Source organism: Sinocyclocheilus anshuiensis, unplaced genomic scaffold, assembly GCF_001515605.1.
Source record: "Sinocyclocheilus anshuiensis isolate Anshui unplaced genomic scaffold, SAMN03320099.WGS_v1.1 scaffold205, whole genome shotgun sequence".
NCBI lineage: Eukaryota > Metazoa > Chordata > Actinopteri > Cypriniformes > Cyprinidae > Sinocyclocheilus > Sinocyclocheilus anshuiensis.
The window spans coordinates 2,866,817-2,880,529 of NW_015536497.1; the positions used below are offsets into that span (position 1 = coordinate 2,866,817).

General features: G+C 39.8%; 1 protein-coding gene across 1 annotated transcript in view; it reads right to left on the reverse strand.

Moving 5' to 3' along the window:
- LOC107688005 (protein unc-13 homolog B-like) overlaps window positions 1-13,713 on the reverse strand; it is a 100,877-nt gene that overhangs the window by 43,953 nt on the left and 43,211 nt on the right. The window contains exons 9-11 of the mRNA XM_016485548.1: window positions 12,813-13,026; window positions 1,278-1,574; window positions 1,084-1,174 (exon numbers count right to left, since the gene is read on the reverse strand). Coding sequence (XP_016341034.1) covers window positions 1,084-1,174; window positions 1,278-1,574; window positions 12,813-13,026 — 602 coding nt within the window. The remainder of the gene's footprint in view (window positions 1-1,083; window positions 1,175-1,277; window positions 1,575-12,812; window positions 13,027-13,713) is intronic.

Genomic DNA, 13,713 nt, shown 5'->3' on the forward strand with positions numbered 1-13,713 from the left:
TTTGATTAATGAAAAAAAGAAACATATTATATTAATGTAATAATTTAACGAAGGTGTAGAGAGAGAGAGAGAGAGAGAGATAGAGAGAGAGAGAGAGAGAGAGAGGTAACATAGGGCTACATTTATAGAACAAACTGCAGAAATGAAAAAAGGGGGGAAATGTATGTTATGACTGTATATGTGTGTGTGTGTTATAATTCACTATTTTGTAATATTTTATAATATATTATAATACTTTATAATAAAAAAACTGTTTTAACTGATTTATGCAAAAGTATGGAAATTTAATACTGGCCTTTTATTGTTATCTTTCCGTTAATAAATAATAGAATTATTAAAATAATTATAATAAACATATTACATGAACACGTACTGAACATACATTGTAAATCAACATGCTGTATTTACATATTTAACACTGTATTCCACTACTTTGATAATTAGGCAAAAGCAATAGCAATAGCCATGTACTTCACTTTGCAAACTTTTAAAGTCAAGTCCCCAATTTCTTTTAACTAGTCATTAAATACTCTTCAAGACACACGCTATCTCTAGCTCCCTGCCTCTCAATACGTAATTACTCCCTGAGACTACCAGCGATATCGGACAGCAACTCTTCAGAGCCTGACCTTGGCTCTTGCAGATTAAGGCTGTGAGGTCTAGGCTGAGAATTCAGCATGCCTTGCCTAGCTTATACGGTACCATAGTGGAATACTACCACTTTCATTGCACTGATGAATTTACTATCTCCAACCAACAACCAACCAAATTATATCCACAAAGTTTACAAAAAAAAAAACTTACATTTCACAAGTTTAAATCTTAAATGGTGAAACTCAACCAATCCAAAACAGATGTTCATGAATGAGCTCAGTGGGGTTTGTAATTTAGATTTACCTACTGGAAAGCAATAAAGGTAAGCAGATCAAATTCAAGTGATCATTTGGATTGATAAGATGCTGGTAACTGGTGCAGGTTTATAGGAAAAAAGATATGTGATGGTGTTTGATTTGAAGTGTGAAACTGGAACAACTGAAGAAGGAATAGACAAAGGAGATGGAGGGTATGAGCTCCCTACTATACCTCCTTAAGCTGAGCTCTCACTTTGTTGATTGCTTTAAGCCAGCGCAATCTGGATGTAGAGAATGGCAATGGCGTTCCATCATCCCTGAAGCTAGAAAAATAAAACATTGTATGAAAATGAATTCATGCTATTGAATATTTATTATACTAAATGTACACTGGAAAATCACTGTAAGCCAGTACAATAGCTGTACCCTTTGAGAGTTTTTTCAGGCATTTTGTCCAGTTTAGAAACCACTTCCTTTTTTATAGTGCTGCTTATACCCCTTCCGTTGTCTTGGGAGGATTTCAATCCCTCATCTTCCCCCCAGGAAGTATGTCCATTGGTAGGGTGATGTCCATTTCTGGATGGTCGATAGCCGGTACTGTGGTAGGAATGGTAGGACTCCTCTAACTCTGAACACGCAGCACTCTCCTGACCAGGCTCACTGAGCTGAGAACTAGCTTGGCTGAGGTTCCCTGAAGATCCAAAACGACTGGAGTCCACAGGGCTAGTGTTGTTGAAAAGAAAAGAAAAAGAAAGATAGCAACAAGCGAGTTACAGTAACTGAATTTTTTTAAACTACATCCATTTAGCAAGTCTCCAATTAAGAAACACCGTAAATGCTACACAAAGCTAATGGAAATACAAAGTTACAAGGAGCCAAAACACAGTTACTGTACAAAAATCACATAGCACTGAGAAGAAACAAATCACACATTGGGAAAGCCACCATTTTCGTAAACTAAAGCTAAAACTAAAGTCAGTAAACGTGTTTTCATGCACATTAATATTCTTATTCAGTATATTGAGATCTTCTGATAAAAAATTAGCCCCTAAATTTTGAATTTGAATATTTCAGACAGCATACTTTAGTATTACTTTTATTTTAAAATAATTTCAATAATCACCACAAAATTCTTGTGGTAAAGGGGTCTTCAGCAGATTTGCATGAGCACTGCTAGAAGTCCTACTCTAATAATTATTTCATCGCAGAGACCAAAGTCCAGAAATTGCTAAGTAAACACCATGAAATATACAAATTAGATTTTTTAAATAGAATAATGGCTGTGCATGTAAACTTAGTGCAAAATAAATGGTTATGAAACCATTTATTATGCTGCTACTAGCCTTTTTGGAATCAAAAGGTCCTTCTTTTCCTGCTGCAATCCTGAAGAGTCATCTGTAGAAGGTGGGGTCTGGATAAGTATTTCCAATTCCTTTTGAAGATGAAGATCAGGAGTGGATGAACTGAGTTGGGGTTTATTTGTATCATTTTCTGGGACAACAAATTCTTTCTTTTGGACTTCAGAATTTGCAACAATTTCTTGTTTAACATAAACAGGGTGTGCGATTTCAGAATTTTCTTCCTTTGACATACAATTGTCATGTTCTATTTCAGTAGTTGTAGTATCCTCAATGTGAACTTTATTCTTCTGAGCTTTAGGCTGTGTTGTAACAACTGGAGGTCTTTGTTGCTTAGGAGGTTCTGGAGTTTCTTTCTGCCATGGAAAACCCAATTTTGTTCCAAACAAAGATGTTGACGTTTCTTCTTTTGACCTCTCCTCTTGAAACAGACCTGCTGAAAATGATTTAAGTCCAGAAAAAAGCTTGCCACTTTCTGTGTTTGGTATTGAGGGTGGTGAAGAAAAGAAAGATCCAAAAGACTTTCCAGCATCTGCAGCTCCAGCCATGAAACCAAACTTGGGTGCTGATAAACTTGGCATGCCAAATATGGACTGAGAAGGTTCTGTTGATGGAGGATGTTGAGCTACTTTTGAGCTACTGCCTATTGCAGATAATGATTTGTCTGTATCCTTTGCTTCAGGATCAGAAACAATGACAATGGTTTTCTCGTGTATTATTTCACCCTCAGAAGGCTCCTTAACAATTGTTTCACCTGGATGGCAGCTGGAAGCTGCTGTGGGATCTACACTTTCAGCTGTTAAATTACTGAAAGTATCATTAGCAGGCATTTCTTTCACGGGTAAAAGTGTTTCTACTTTATTTTTTTCATCTTTGTCTCCAGACAATGCAACATCCACAGAAGATGACATTGAATCATTATGTGCATTCTGATCTTGGACTGACTGAAGAGACTGAGGAGTACAGAAAACAGATGGTGTTATGTCAGCTGCTTTGGGTGCTTCTGGTGATTTAAACATACTGAAAAGGTCGTTTTTGAGAGATTCCGTGGGTAAGCTACTTGGAAGGCCAAAGAATGAGTTTCTTTCTGTGGTTGAGTGTGTTTGTGAGAAGAGACCACCTGATGAATTTGTTGCTGAATTGGCACCAGTAAACAGTTTACACATAAAGCCACTGACTGCTTCAGCTGATGAGTCTATGACAGATTTCTGTTGTTCAGGATGTTTAGGAAGTCCCTCAGAGCCAGAGGCATTGGGCTCTGTTGAATCAGTCTGTTTAATATGCTCAGGTTGGTGATCTGTAGTCTGGATTACTGTGTTTGTACTCTGCTTTGAGTTTGAATCAATATCCTTTGATAAAGCATCTCCATGCAAACTAGAATTATTTACGGTAACATCTAGCTTACTCCCTTCAGCAGCAATTGTCTCAACAATGTGATCTGAACTTTTGTCAGCAATATCAGCAGAGACTGCAGCCATGGAGGCTGCTGTTTTTTCTTGATCGGCCAAGAGAATAGAACGCTTGGAATCATCATTCTGGGGTCCTGATTTCTTTTCCTCCATGAAGCCCAAATTTGACAGGCTAAAACCCACCGTCTTTGATTTATTATCCTCAGTAGCATCCCCTCGAGAGAATAATGATGCAACCTTCAACAGCCCCTCAGTTTCAGATGGTTTTGATGTTGGCCCTGTTGGACTAGGTGAAGGTGTTGAATTAGGCCCACCGAACATAGAAAGAAGACCTTTTCCAGTAGCATCTTTAGAAGCAACTCCAGATAGAAGACCTCCTAATAGTGAAGAAGACTGAGGAGTGGCTTGTTGTGGACTTGATCCACCAAACACAGAAAATAAACCTTTTCCTGGTAACTCATTAAAGGTAGAAGCCCCTGAACTATTACTCTCAACTTTAGGCCCTGCATTACCTGCACTGGCCTGTGAACTTGATCCAGAAAACATAGAAAACAGATTCTTGCCAGGAATTTCCTTTGATCCTGAGGCACCAGGGAAAATCCCGCCAAGTATAGATCCAGTCTGAGGAGGAGCATTTTGAGAACCTGACCCAGAAAACATTGACAACAAGCATGAGGTCGCTCCCTCTTTTGGTGGTACTACTCCCTGAGCAGAAGAATCCTCTGGGTGTGCTGGTGACTTGAAAGATTCAGAAGATGCCAGTCTACCATAAACAGCTGTCAATACTTCTTGTGGATCTTTTGTTGCTGACACAGTTGGATCACAGCTTGGTGTAACTAGTGTCTCACTTGACTGATTTATAGCCCCACTGAGGTTTGCCAAAAGACCTTTACCAGGGGTTTCCTTTGATAACAGACCACTTAGAAGTAAAGAGGGTTGAGAAGAACCTGGCTGAGGAATTTGTCCAGTGATCAAGAAGTCTTTAACTTGTGGCTCCTTTGACTCTTTACTATCAAGGGAAATAGAAGATGACACTGAATCTGGTTGTTGTGGGGATTGCTGAGGGCTAGGTCCACTAGACAAGGAGGGTATTTGATTTACTGATGGCTCATTTGATGGGACAACAGGCTCAGGAGTCAAGCCTTCCTGTAAAGCTGTTGGGTGGCTGGCTATTCCAGACCCCAAAACTAAACCCTTTGCTGGACTGTCATTAGTTGGTTCCTTTGCAAGAGTTGCTCCTTTTGCAGGAGAAGAGACAGGTTGTGGTGGAGTTTGTTGGGAGTTAGACCCATTCAACAAAGAAGTTTTAACTGTCTGCTCATTAGTAGGGACAGTGCCTGGCACTCTGGTGGTTGGTGGTTGTGGGCTTTGTGCTCCAAACATAGAGAATAAACCTTTTGTTGGACTCTTAGTAGAGCTTGAAGATCCACCTAACATACCACCAAAAATTGATCCTGACTGCTGTGAAGGTTGTTGCCCTGAACCACCAAACATTGAAAATAAACTTTTCCCCAGGGGCTCTTTTTGTTGCCTATTCCCTTGGGGTGCAGGCTGTGTGGTAGATCGTGGTTGTGATGTCTGAGGTTGATTAGGGCCACTGAATATAGATAGCAATCCTGCTACTGGTGTATCTTTTAGTGGATCAGTTCCGGATCCAGGTAAAGTCTGCTGAGTGCTGGAACCACTAATCATGGAGAGTAAACCCAATGCTGATGTTTCCTTTGGAGGGACAGTGCCAGGTGTGTGTTTTTGATTACAATAACCCAGTAGTGTTGAAGACTGCTGTGTACTAGAGCCACTGAACACAGAAAATAAATTTAGACTTCGAGTCTCTTTGGGAGGAGCAGATCCTGGTGTGTCCACTTGACTTGAGGATCCAGATGGTGGTGAAGTCTGTTGCATGCTGGAACCTTCAAACAAAGTCAGGATGTTTTTGCCTAGTGGCTCTTTTGCAGATGCACCGCCCATTGATTCTTGAGGAGAGGCAGAACCAGTTTGAGATTGAGCTTGTGGTTGACTGGAACCACCTAATATGGACAGCAGCCCTTTGCCTTCCTCTTTAGAGGTTGTGGTCCCAGAGAACATATCCCCAACATAGAAACCAAACAAACCACCAGATTGCTTGGAGGGGGCTTCTGGTTTTGTCTCCCCAATTGGTGGCATAGTTTGAGATCTTCCTGGTGTTGGTACCTTGTTAGCATTAGGGGAAAATATCTGAGATGCTGAGACACCCCTTCCCTGAAATGACTGTGATACACTAGGTAATTCTGACTGACCATGTTGTCCAGAGATACTTGTTTGTTTTTTCTGAATTTCTTTAGGCATTGTTTTTGTTTGGCAGCAGTCTTTGTTTTCATCATTTATTATAGAAATTGATTGCACGTGTGAGGGAGAATGTTGCAGATTTGTCTTTGGTGGTGTGTTAGAAGGACTTTCTATTTTAAAAATATCACCTATTGACCCCAAAAGGCCAGACTTTCCAGTTTTGTCTTGATTTGTTAATGAATATTTTATGCCAGCAGAAGCAGATCCATCTTTCTCTGATTGTCTATATACTGACCGAGTAGATTTAGAGGGATCTAACCTTACCTCCTCTATCCCCACTGCTGTCTTGAAAAAGTTAAAAAACCCACCAGACTGCTCAGATGATTTTCCACCATGTGTATCTACTGGCTGAGAAACTGGAGAGGCCAATTTGGAGGTTACACTTGAGGAGTCTCTTGAAGTTAAAGTAGTAGAACCAGCAGATGTTAAAGAAACAGAAGACTGTTGTGACATTGTGGCTTGTCTAGCCAGTCTGGGTTTCTGAGATGAGCATAAAGTGGATGCACCTTGAGGAGTTGTGGAAGCTGGTGACTGTGTTGGAGATGATAGTGAAACACCAGATATTGTTGAAACTGGTTTGGATGCCAACTGATTTGTACTCTCTGACTGAGTTGCTGCACAAGAGGAGTCATTCTTTATGATCTTTGATTTAAGACTCTGAAAACCTGTTGAGATCATGTTTTTGGCTTGCTGATCACCAAGTCGAGTTTCAGAGGATTTAGTAAATTTGCTTTGAATTTGTCCTGGGTATGGAGCATCTTTGGCATTAGGTGACCTTGAGGCAGTTACATTTTTGGTTGATTCTGAATCAGAACTTCTGCCAACAATTGAGGATAGAAAAGAGGATATTTTCTTAATGGATTGATTAGGCTGCTCCTCTCCAGGCTGTACTCTCTTTCTCCACTCATCTTCTGAAACATCATCTATATGCTTTACTTGCACTCCAATAGATGAACGTCACCTCTGTTGAGGCTGATAGCAGCTGTAGACACCTGTGGTAGGTGAATTTGTGGTTGCACCAAATGAAATAGAAACCTTCTGGGATAGCAATTCTTTTATTCCTCTGCTATTGAGATTTGCACTATTGTGGTTGGCACCATAATATGAGAGGTCAACAGCTTCCTGAGAAGGATCCCAGTACCCACAATTGTTCTGGAGCTGTTGTTTTGTATCCATCTTAACCTTGTTAAATTGGTAAGTGGAAAAATCCAGAGCTTGTTGTCTTTGATTAAGAATCGAATCCTCAAACATCTGAGAGAAACGCTCTAGGTTCAGATTCATGATTTGATTACCTTTTCTATAGGCTGCCGACAAATCAAGTGGTGTGGTCAGAAGTTCATCTTCACTTTGGCCTTGCCCTGGAATCCAAAGTAGCTCATCTTCATTGTAGAGAGGAATCTTAAAACCACAAACTTTAACCATCTCATTATACAGCCAGGCATTAGGATAGAAGTCCCCTGTATTTCCCCACTCTTGTTCTGGAGTGCATGCATAGACATATTGCCCAGACACATCTGTCAACAGAGCATAAATGTACTCATAATCAGTGTAGACAAAATATCCACAATCTCCATCATCTGCTGGCCACCACATCCCTTGGTCCAAAAGTGAAAGCCATTGCTGATACCACTCTGACTGCTCAAGATGCACATGTTCCTCCATATCAATGTTGCTTGTTGAAGAGTAGTTCCGATGATTAGGAGATGTAGCTACATTAACATAGCTTCCATTATTCCCAGGCTGACTGCAAATTTCTGATGTGCCTTGATTGTCCATTAGCGGAGTAAGACCGATGTGGAGGTGTTTCCTCATAATATCCTTCATGATATGAAATACTGTTTAGACTGTAAAAACTATCTGCACTAAATGAGTGCCACTTTCCTAATTTATTATTATTCTTCACGCTCAAATTCAATACACCTTCAAACTCTTGGCTACTAATCACATCCAAACTGTTATGGCTATTCCACAATCTCTGTCTCATAGAACTATGGTGAAAATCTTTGGAATACTCTGGTTGATTATTGCTCTCTCCTTGGTAAGTGTGCAATGTCATCCATGGCTGAGTAACATCCATGTTTATATTATCCAGACACTGGGAAGATTTGTGGATTTGATCGCTAGCTATATTCCAACGTCCGTCAGGATAGCAGTCCAATGACTGATCATTCAGCTGTTGCCACAAAATAGATTCTTGGATCCATGAGTGTTCATCATTGGGACTAAGTCCCAATGCATATGAAGAAGAGACTTGTGGGTAGCCATATTGTTCAGATACAATATGCAAGGATGGATAACTCTGCCTTAAATATTCCTGTGACATTACTGCTTGAGATGGGTGACCAAGAGGGAGGCTACTAAGATTTTCAGTGCTATATGAAGCGTTTCTTATTTGGCTTGAGAGCAAAAAGTTTTGTGAGCTATATAAGAGGGGTAAACTACCAGTGCTATTAGATGTGTATGCAGCACGATTCTGTTGTGACCTTGCATAACTTGCTGGTGTCCTCAAATCAAGGCTCTCCGTGTCACAGATGTTAGGCACATTATTTGGGTCAGATATCTTGTGACTCAGCAGTCCTATAGAACTGACCTTCAAATGTGATCCTTCCATAACCACATTCTCTGGTTTGGCAGCGGTAATCTCTGTTGTATTCCTGGTTAATATTCCAGATAAACAACCTTGTTGAGTAGAGGGATTTTGGTTTTGTAGTACATGTTGATTCCGAGAAGGCATTTGAGGTAGCGGTCTATTTAATTGACCTTGACGAGTGGAAATCTCTCTTGGTATGTGTTGTTCCTCCTGTTTTTGCTGAAATTAATTTTGGCTGTTTGGTGATACATCTTCCAATGAGGATGTGAGTTTATTGAAAAGACCTGACAAAATTCCTGACTGAGAGGATGCATCTTGCATTGCCATAGGATAATTTTGTTTTGTCACAACTGACTGTTCCTTGTTTTCCTGTGTAGCAGGTGGTGTATTAAGTTCCTGTGACTCAGTGGAGGATGTTTTAAGAAAGGCAGAGAAGAGACCGCCTGACTGGGGTTTTGGTGTAAATTAATTATGTTGAGATGGGTGGCTTTGACCCATTACATTTGTTTTTGACGGGAGCGGAGTGGACTGATTGTTAGATGCCTGTATTTGTTGTGTTGATTGAGATACAGAAACATCAGAGGAGGCAAACTTGAAAAGGCCAGACAGAAAACCTTGTTGAGAAGATCCTTGATGGGACATACTTGGTCTATGGCCATCTAATATACCATTCTGATGTTGGTCTGATTGCTGATTTTGGAATCTGGACTGCTGAAGAAGGTTGCAACTCTGTCCCTCAGCATTATGATGTACAGTATCTTGACGGGAACTCACACTTGATGATTTTTGTTGTTTCTGGGAGATCTTTGTCTGATTGTCTGAAATCTTGTCAGTGGAGGCAAATCTGAAAAGGCCAGATAAAATACTTCCCTGTTGAGGTGGTGCACTTGCAACTGTTGAAGGTTGCTGAAATTCTTTTTGTTGAGGGGGTTTATGAGTCGACTTATTTTCTGTGGAGGAAACATTTAACAGCCCTGAGAAATTAGGATTAGATGCACTTTGTTGGGTATGAGGTTGGGTTTGTTGATTTATTATTTGAGCAGACTGACTCCTTTGTTGTGACTGATTGAGTTGAGTACCTCTGGTCATATCACCTGTAGAAGCAAATTTCATGAATCCTGAGAGTAAGCCTCCTTGTTGTGGTTGATTAGTAGATGCTTGGGCACCTGATGTATCAGAGGCAGCTGATTTAAACAAACCAGAGAACAGGCCTTGACGTTTGTGTTGAGATGCTTTTTGCTCTGTAACATGAGGGACTTCATTTGAACCGGGATGTTGGTGCCTAAATTGTATTTGTTCTTTAGCAGTAGATGAATTCTGATGTTGCATCCTATGTACATTCTGATTTGACCTTGAAGGAAGTGGAGAGCTCTGAATATTAGGCCTTTGGGTATGTGGAGTAACAGGCTGCAGATCTTCAGTTGGTGCCATCTTAAAGAGACTAGAAAACCTGCTTATTTCTGTGTTCCCCTTAGCAGTTACCTCAGGTTCTTTATGATTCTTTATGATTGTTGATTTTGCATTGTCAAGAACTGAAGATGGAAATACACCTGTAATTTTGTTTGGGGCAGGAAGAGTTTGATCGGTCTTAACTAAATTTTGTGGCATACTTTTGGATGCACTTGAATCCTCACCAGATGCAAACAAACAGTTCAGATAAAAGCCCCCCTTCTGCCTTTGGAGATTGTGGGACAGATACATTGTCAGAGGAGACAAAAGGTTGTTTTATAAGGGAGGATTGGTCTGAAAGTTGTTCTACCCTAATGTCTTTTGCTGATCTGAAGACAGGAAAAACTGTCTGTGTTTGAGTCTGAGGAGGCACTGGAGGTCCAGGTGAGATTAATGAACTGAGAGATTTCTCAAAAGGACTGAAAAATCCTGACTCTTCAGCAGCTTTTTGTGTTATAGGCTCAGTATGCGTCTTATCACTATTTATCTCATTAGAGATATTTTTAAGAGTTTTAAGTTTTTCACCATCAGCGACTTGATACACATCTGGCATTGTACTGAGTTTTGCATTGCAATTCAAAACTCTGGACTGATCTCCCGGCTGTATTTTCCCCACATCAAAATTCTTTTGAGTATAACTTTTGGCTGTTCCATTCACAACACTTTCTCCAGTGAAAATGTTCCCCTTTCCCAAAATTGAATTCACAGAGGAGGATGTCTCGTTGTGAACTGTGACAACAGTGTATTTGTTGAGCTCATTTCTGATTGGTTGAATTGACTGGTCCACCCCTTGCAACTTGGGATCAGATGGCTGGAAAGGCAAAATAGATGGCATTGAAAACTTCCTATCACACTGAGGGTCCTGGGTAGGGGATACCACAGCTACTGGTGTGGGACTTACAGACATTGGCATGAAGGAAAACAATTTTGATATACCAGAACCAACAGGAACATCACTTGGTGTCTCTGATTGTTCATCAGACTTGGAGCTCACTTGTTTTGAGCTTGATACAACTTTATCTGTTAAAGAGCTAAATAATGAACTCATGGCATTCTTCATCCCTGCCACTCCATGGTCAGAAGCACCACTTGAATTTCTTTCTTTGGCATCTATGGGTTTATCTTTTACTTCCTTAGAGGTGATACCTTGCTCATCGCCAACAGATTCTGCTTTTGCACTACCCTGAGATGACAGCCTTGATTTGTTAGACTTGGGTAAAGAGCCATTTTACTGATCTCCTCTTCTTTTTCAGCGAGATATTCTGATACAGTTTCAACCAGGCACTGCAGCTCATCTATAGGATCAACATATTCATCACTAGGTTCCTCAACAGGAGACAGCATGGCCTCTGGAGCCCATCTACCAATTTTACCCTTTCCACTCTTCTTATCACGGTAACCTTGGAGCCTCTCAGTTTGGCTACCATATGTTGAGAAATATCCATAGTTGCTATAATTCTTCCTCTCCTCAGCCCTGAGTGCCTTACCTAAAGAAGTAATTTCCTCCAACTCCTCCTCAGAGCCAATGGAATATTGTAGCTCATTTGAGCCGTCAGAATCAAAGCCTACATCTTTCCTCTTTCTAGTTGCTTCTTCCTCTTGATATGCAACATAATTCTCCAGTGTGTTTTCTACCTTATTTTTTGCCCACATTCTAGTTTTGCAGAGTAAGCCATTTTTGTATGGTTTCAGGCATGGCATCATGTTTTCATCAGCCTCTTCCATTTCTTTCACGTGACATAACACAAGCTCGCTTTGTTTTTGATGGAGAAATGCAAGATCGGGTGGGAAATGTTCTGCTCCGGCATGCTCCAGCCCTCCTGGGTCCCGGATTTTTTTCCTTCGCCTTCGGTCAATAGTGGCATAGCTTTCTGGGTAAGCAGCATTTAATGAAGCATTTTTGTTTTTGATTGGAGACAAATGGTTGACTATGGGGTCGTGGCAAGCCTTTTCATTACGAAGAAGATCATTTTGTCGGTCATGTTCCTCAATCCATGCCTATTCTTCTCTATCAAGGACCTCACCCAGAGTACTTTTACCCTGTAGTTTGTATTTAACCTCCCAATCCTCCACACCCATGCCTGAATCTACTGGGACAATCCTAACTCTACCCCTATGATTAGGAATTCTACCAGAGATTAAAAAGGATGGAAGAGGATAAAAAGGAGGGGGAAAGAAAGAGAACAAATGTATTTTAACATAAGAGATAATAGCTGCTGACAGCAAGAACATGATAATAGTGATGCACTAAAGTTATGAGATGAAACAAAAAAATGTAAGCGAATTACCAGAAATTTGAAGTGAAAATTGTGCATTGAGGTGCCTTTCACCTCACTAATAAATAGAATGTTTTTTTTTTTTTAATAAAAACAAAATTAATATATAATTATGCATACAGCTGGTGAGAAAATACATAAATTACACACAAATGTCATTTCACCCGTAACTTAATGATCACAAGTAATACAATCCCTGTATTTTTAAAAGGGATCTGATGCAAAAGAAATATCCGGATTAGCTCTGTACTGGACCACACAAGAGACTCTGATTAACCACAATCTCAGAATACCACATTTCAGTTTCTTTTCTCTTTCTCTTCTAGTCTAAAAGACTAGAAATCCGTTCTCAAATTGCAAGTTTAAAGTTCAGCATAACAAACAAGGATGATCTGCAACCATACATATAAATTGCTATTTCATAGTTGAGTTATGGAAATTAACATCCAAAAACCATTACATTCGTTGCTAAATGTTGTAAAACTGGTTTAGTTGTACACAAACACTTATAGTACTGTATGGATGCATATAGTACTCATAGGAACTGAATGTACCTGCTTGCATGGTGATCCCTATAGAAAAATTCAAAGCTGTGCAAAGAGTCAGCACAGGAATCCATGGCCTGCTGAAAGCGTGGCCCCATGGGATACTGGTGAAGTGAAGAGTTGGGCTGGGCTGTAGTGTGGTAGCGTGGAGGTAAACTACTGCTCATCTCACTCCTGTAGTCACTGTCTCTATCATCCACCACACTGTCTAGGTCATCCAAAGCTAGACAAGGAAACATTACAGGTGAGAAATGCATAAAATGCCAATCTGTCTTGGTTTTTATATATGTAATATGCTAATGTAAATGAAAGATTACTTGAAAAATGTAAAAGCCAAATCTCTTTGATCATCTAAGACTGTAAGTGAAATCAAATAATCAAATAATATAAACAAGTACAAGGATGTCAGTGCAGGAGAACTGAGACAAGGAGCTCACAATGTACACAAAGAACACATCATTATTTCAACAAGGTTAAAACTCAAGGAAATTTGGGGAAAGGTTCATGCATCCAAATCTAAACAAAACATCCAAATATTCATGTAAATTATTGTTTCCTAGAAAACAATGTGTGCAATGCATAACTAAGTTTTTACAGGACGCAAATATAAGCTGCAGTCAAATAACAATTCTAGAACATGTACAAACGTGGGTTCGACTGAACTTTGAAAATGGCACATATTAAGTATAAAAAAAAACCTATATCTTCCGTAATTTACTTGGAAGATACTTTTCATTAAGCATTACCCAATAAAATTTCAAATACTTTTAGCCATTTGTTTTACACTTTCTACAGTAAGTAGTGTATCTAGCTGCCAAAATTTACATTTGCATATATACATATAAACATTATCTCAACACTTCGGGGCGCATATGAAAGTATAGTCATTTTGAGGGTCCGGGGGGGGGGG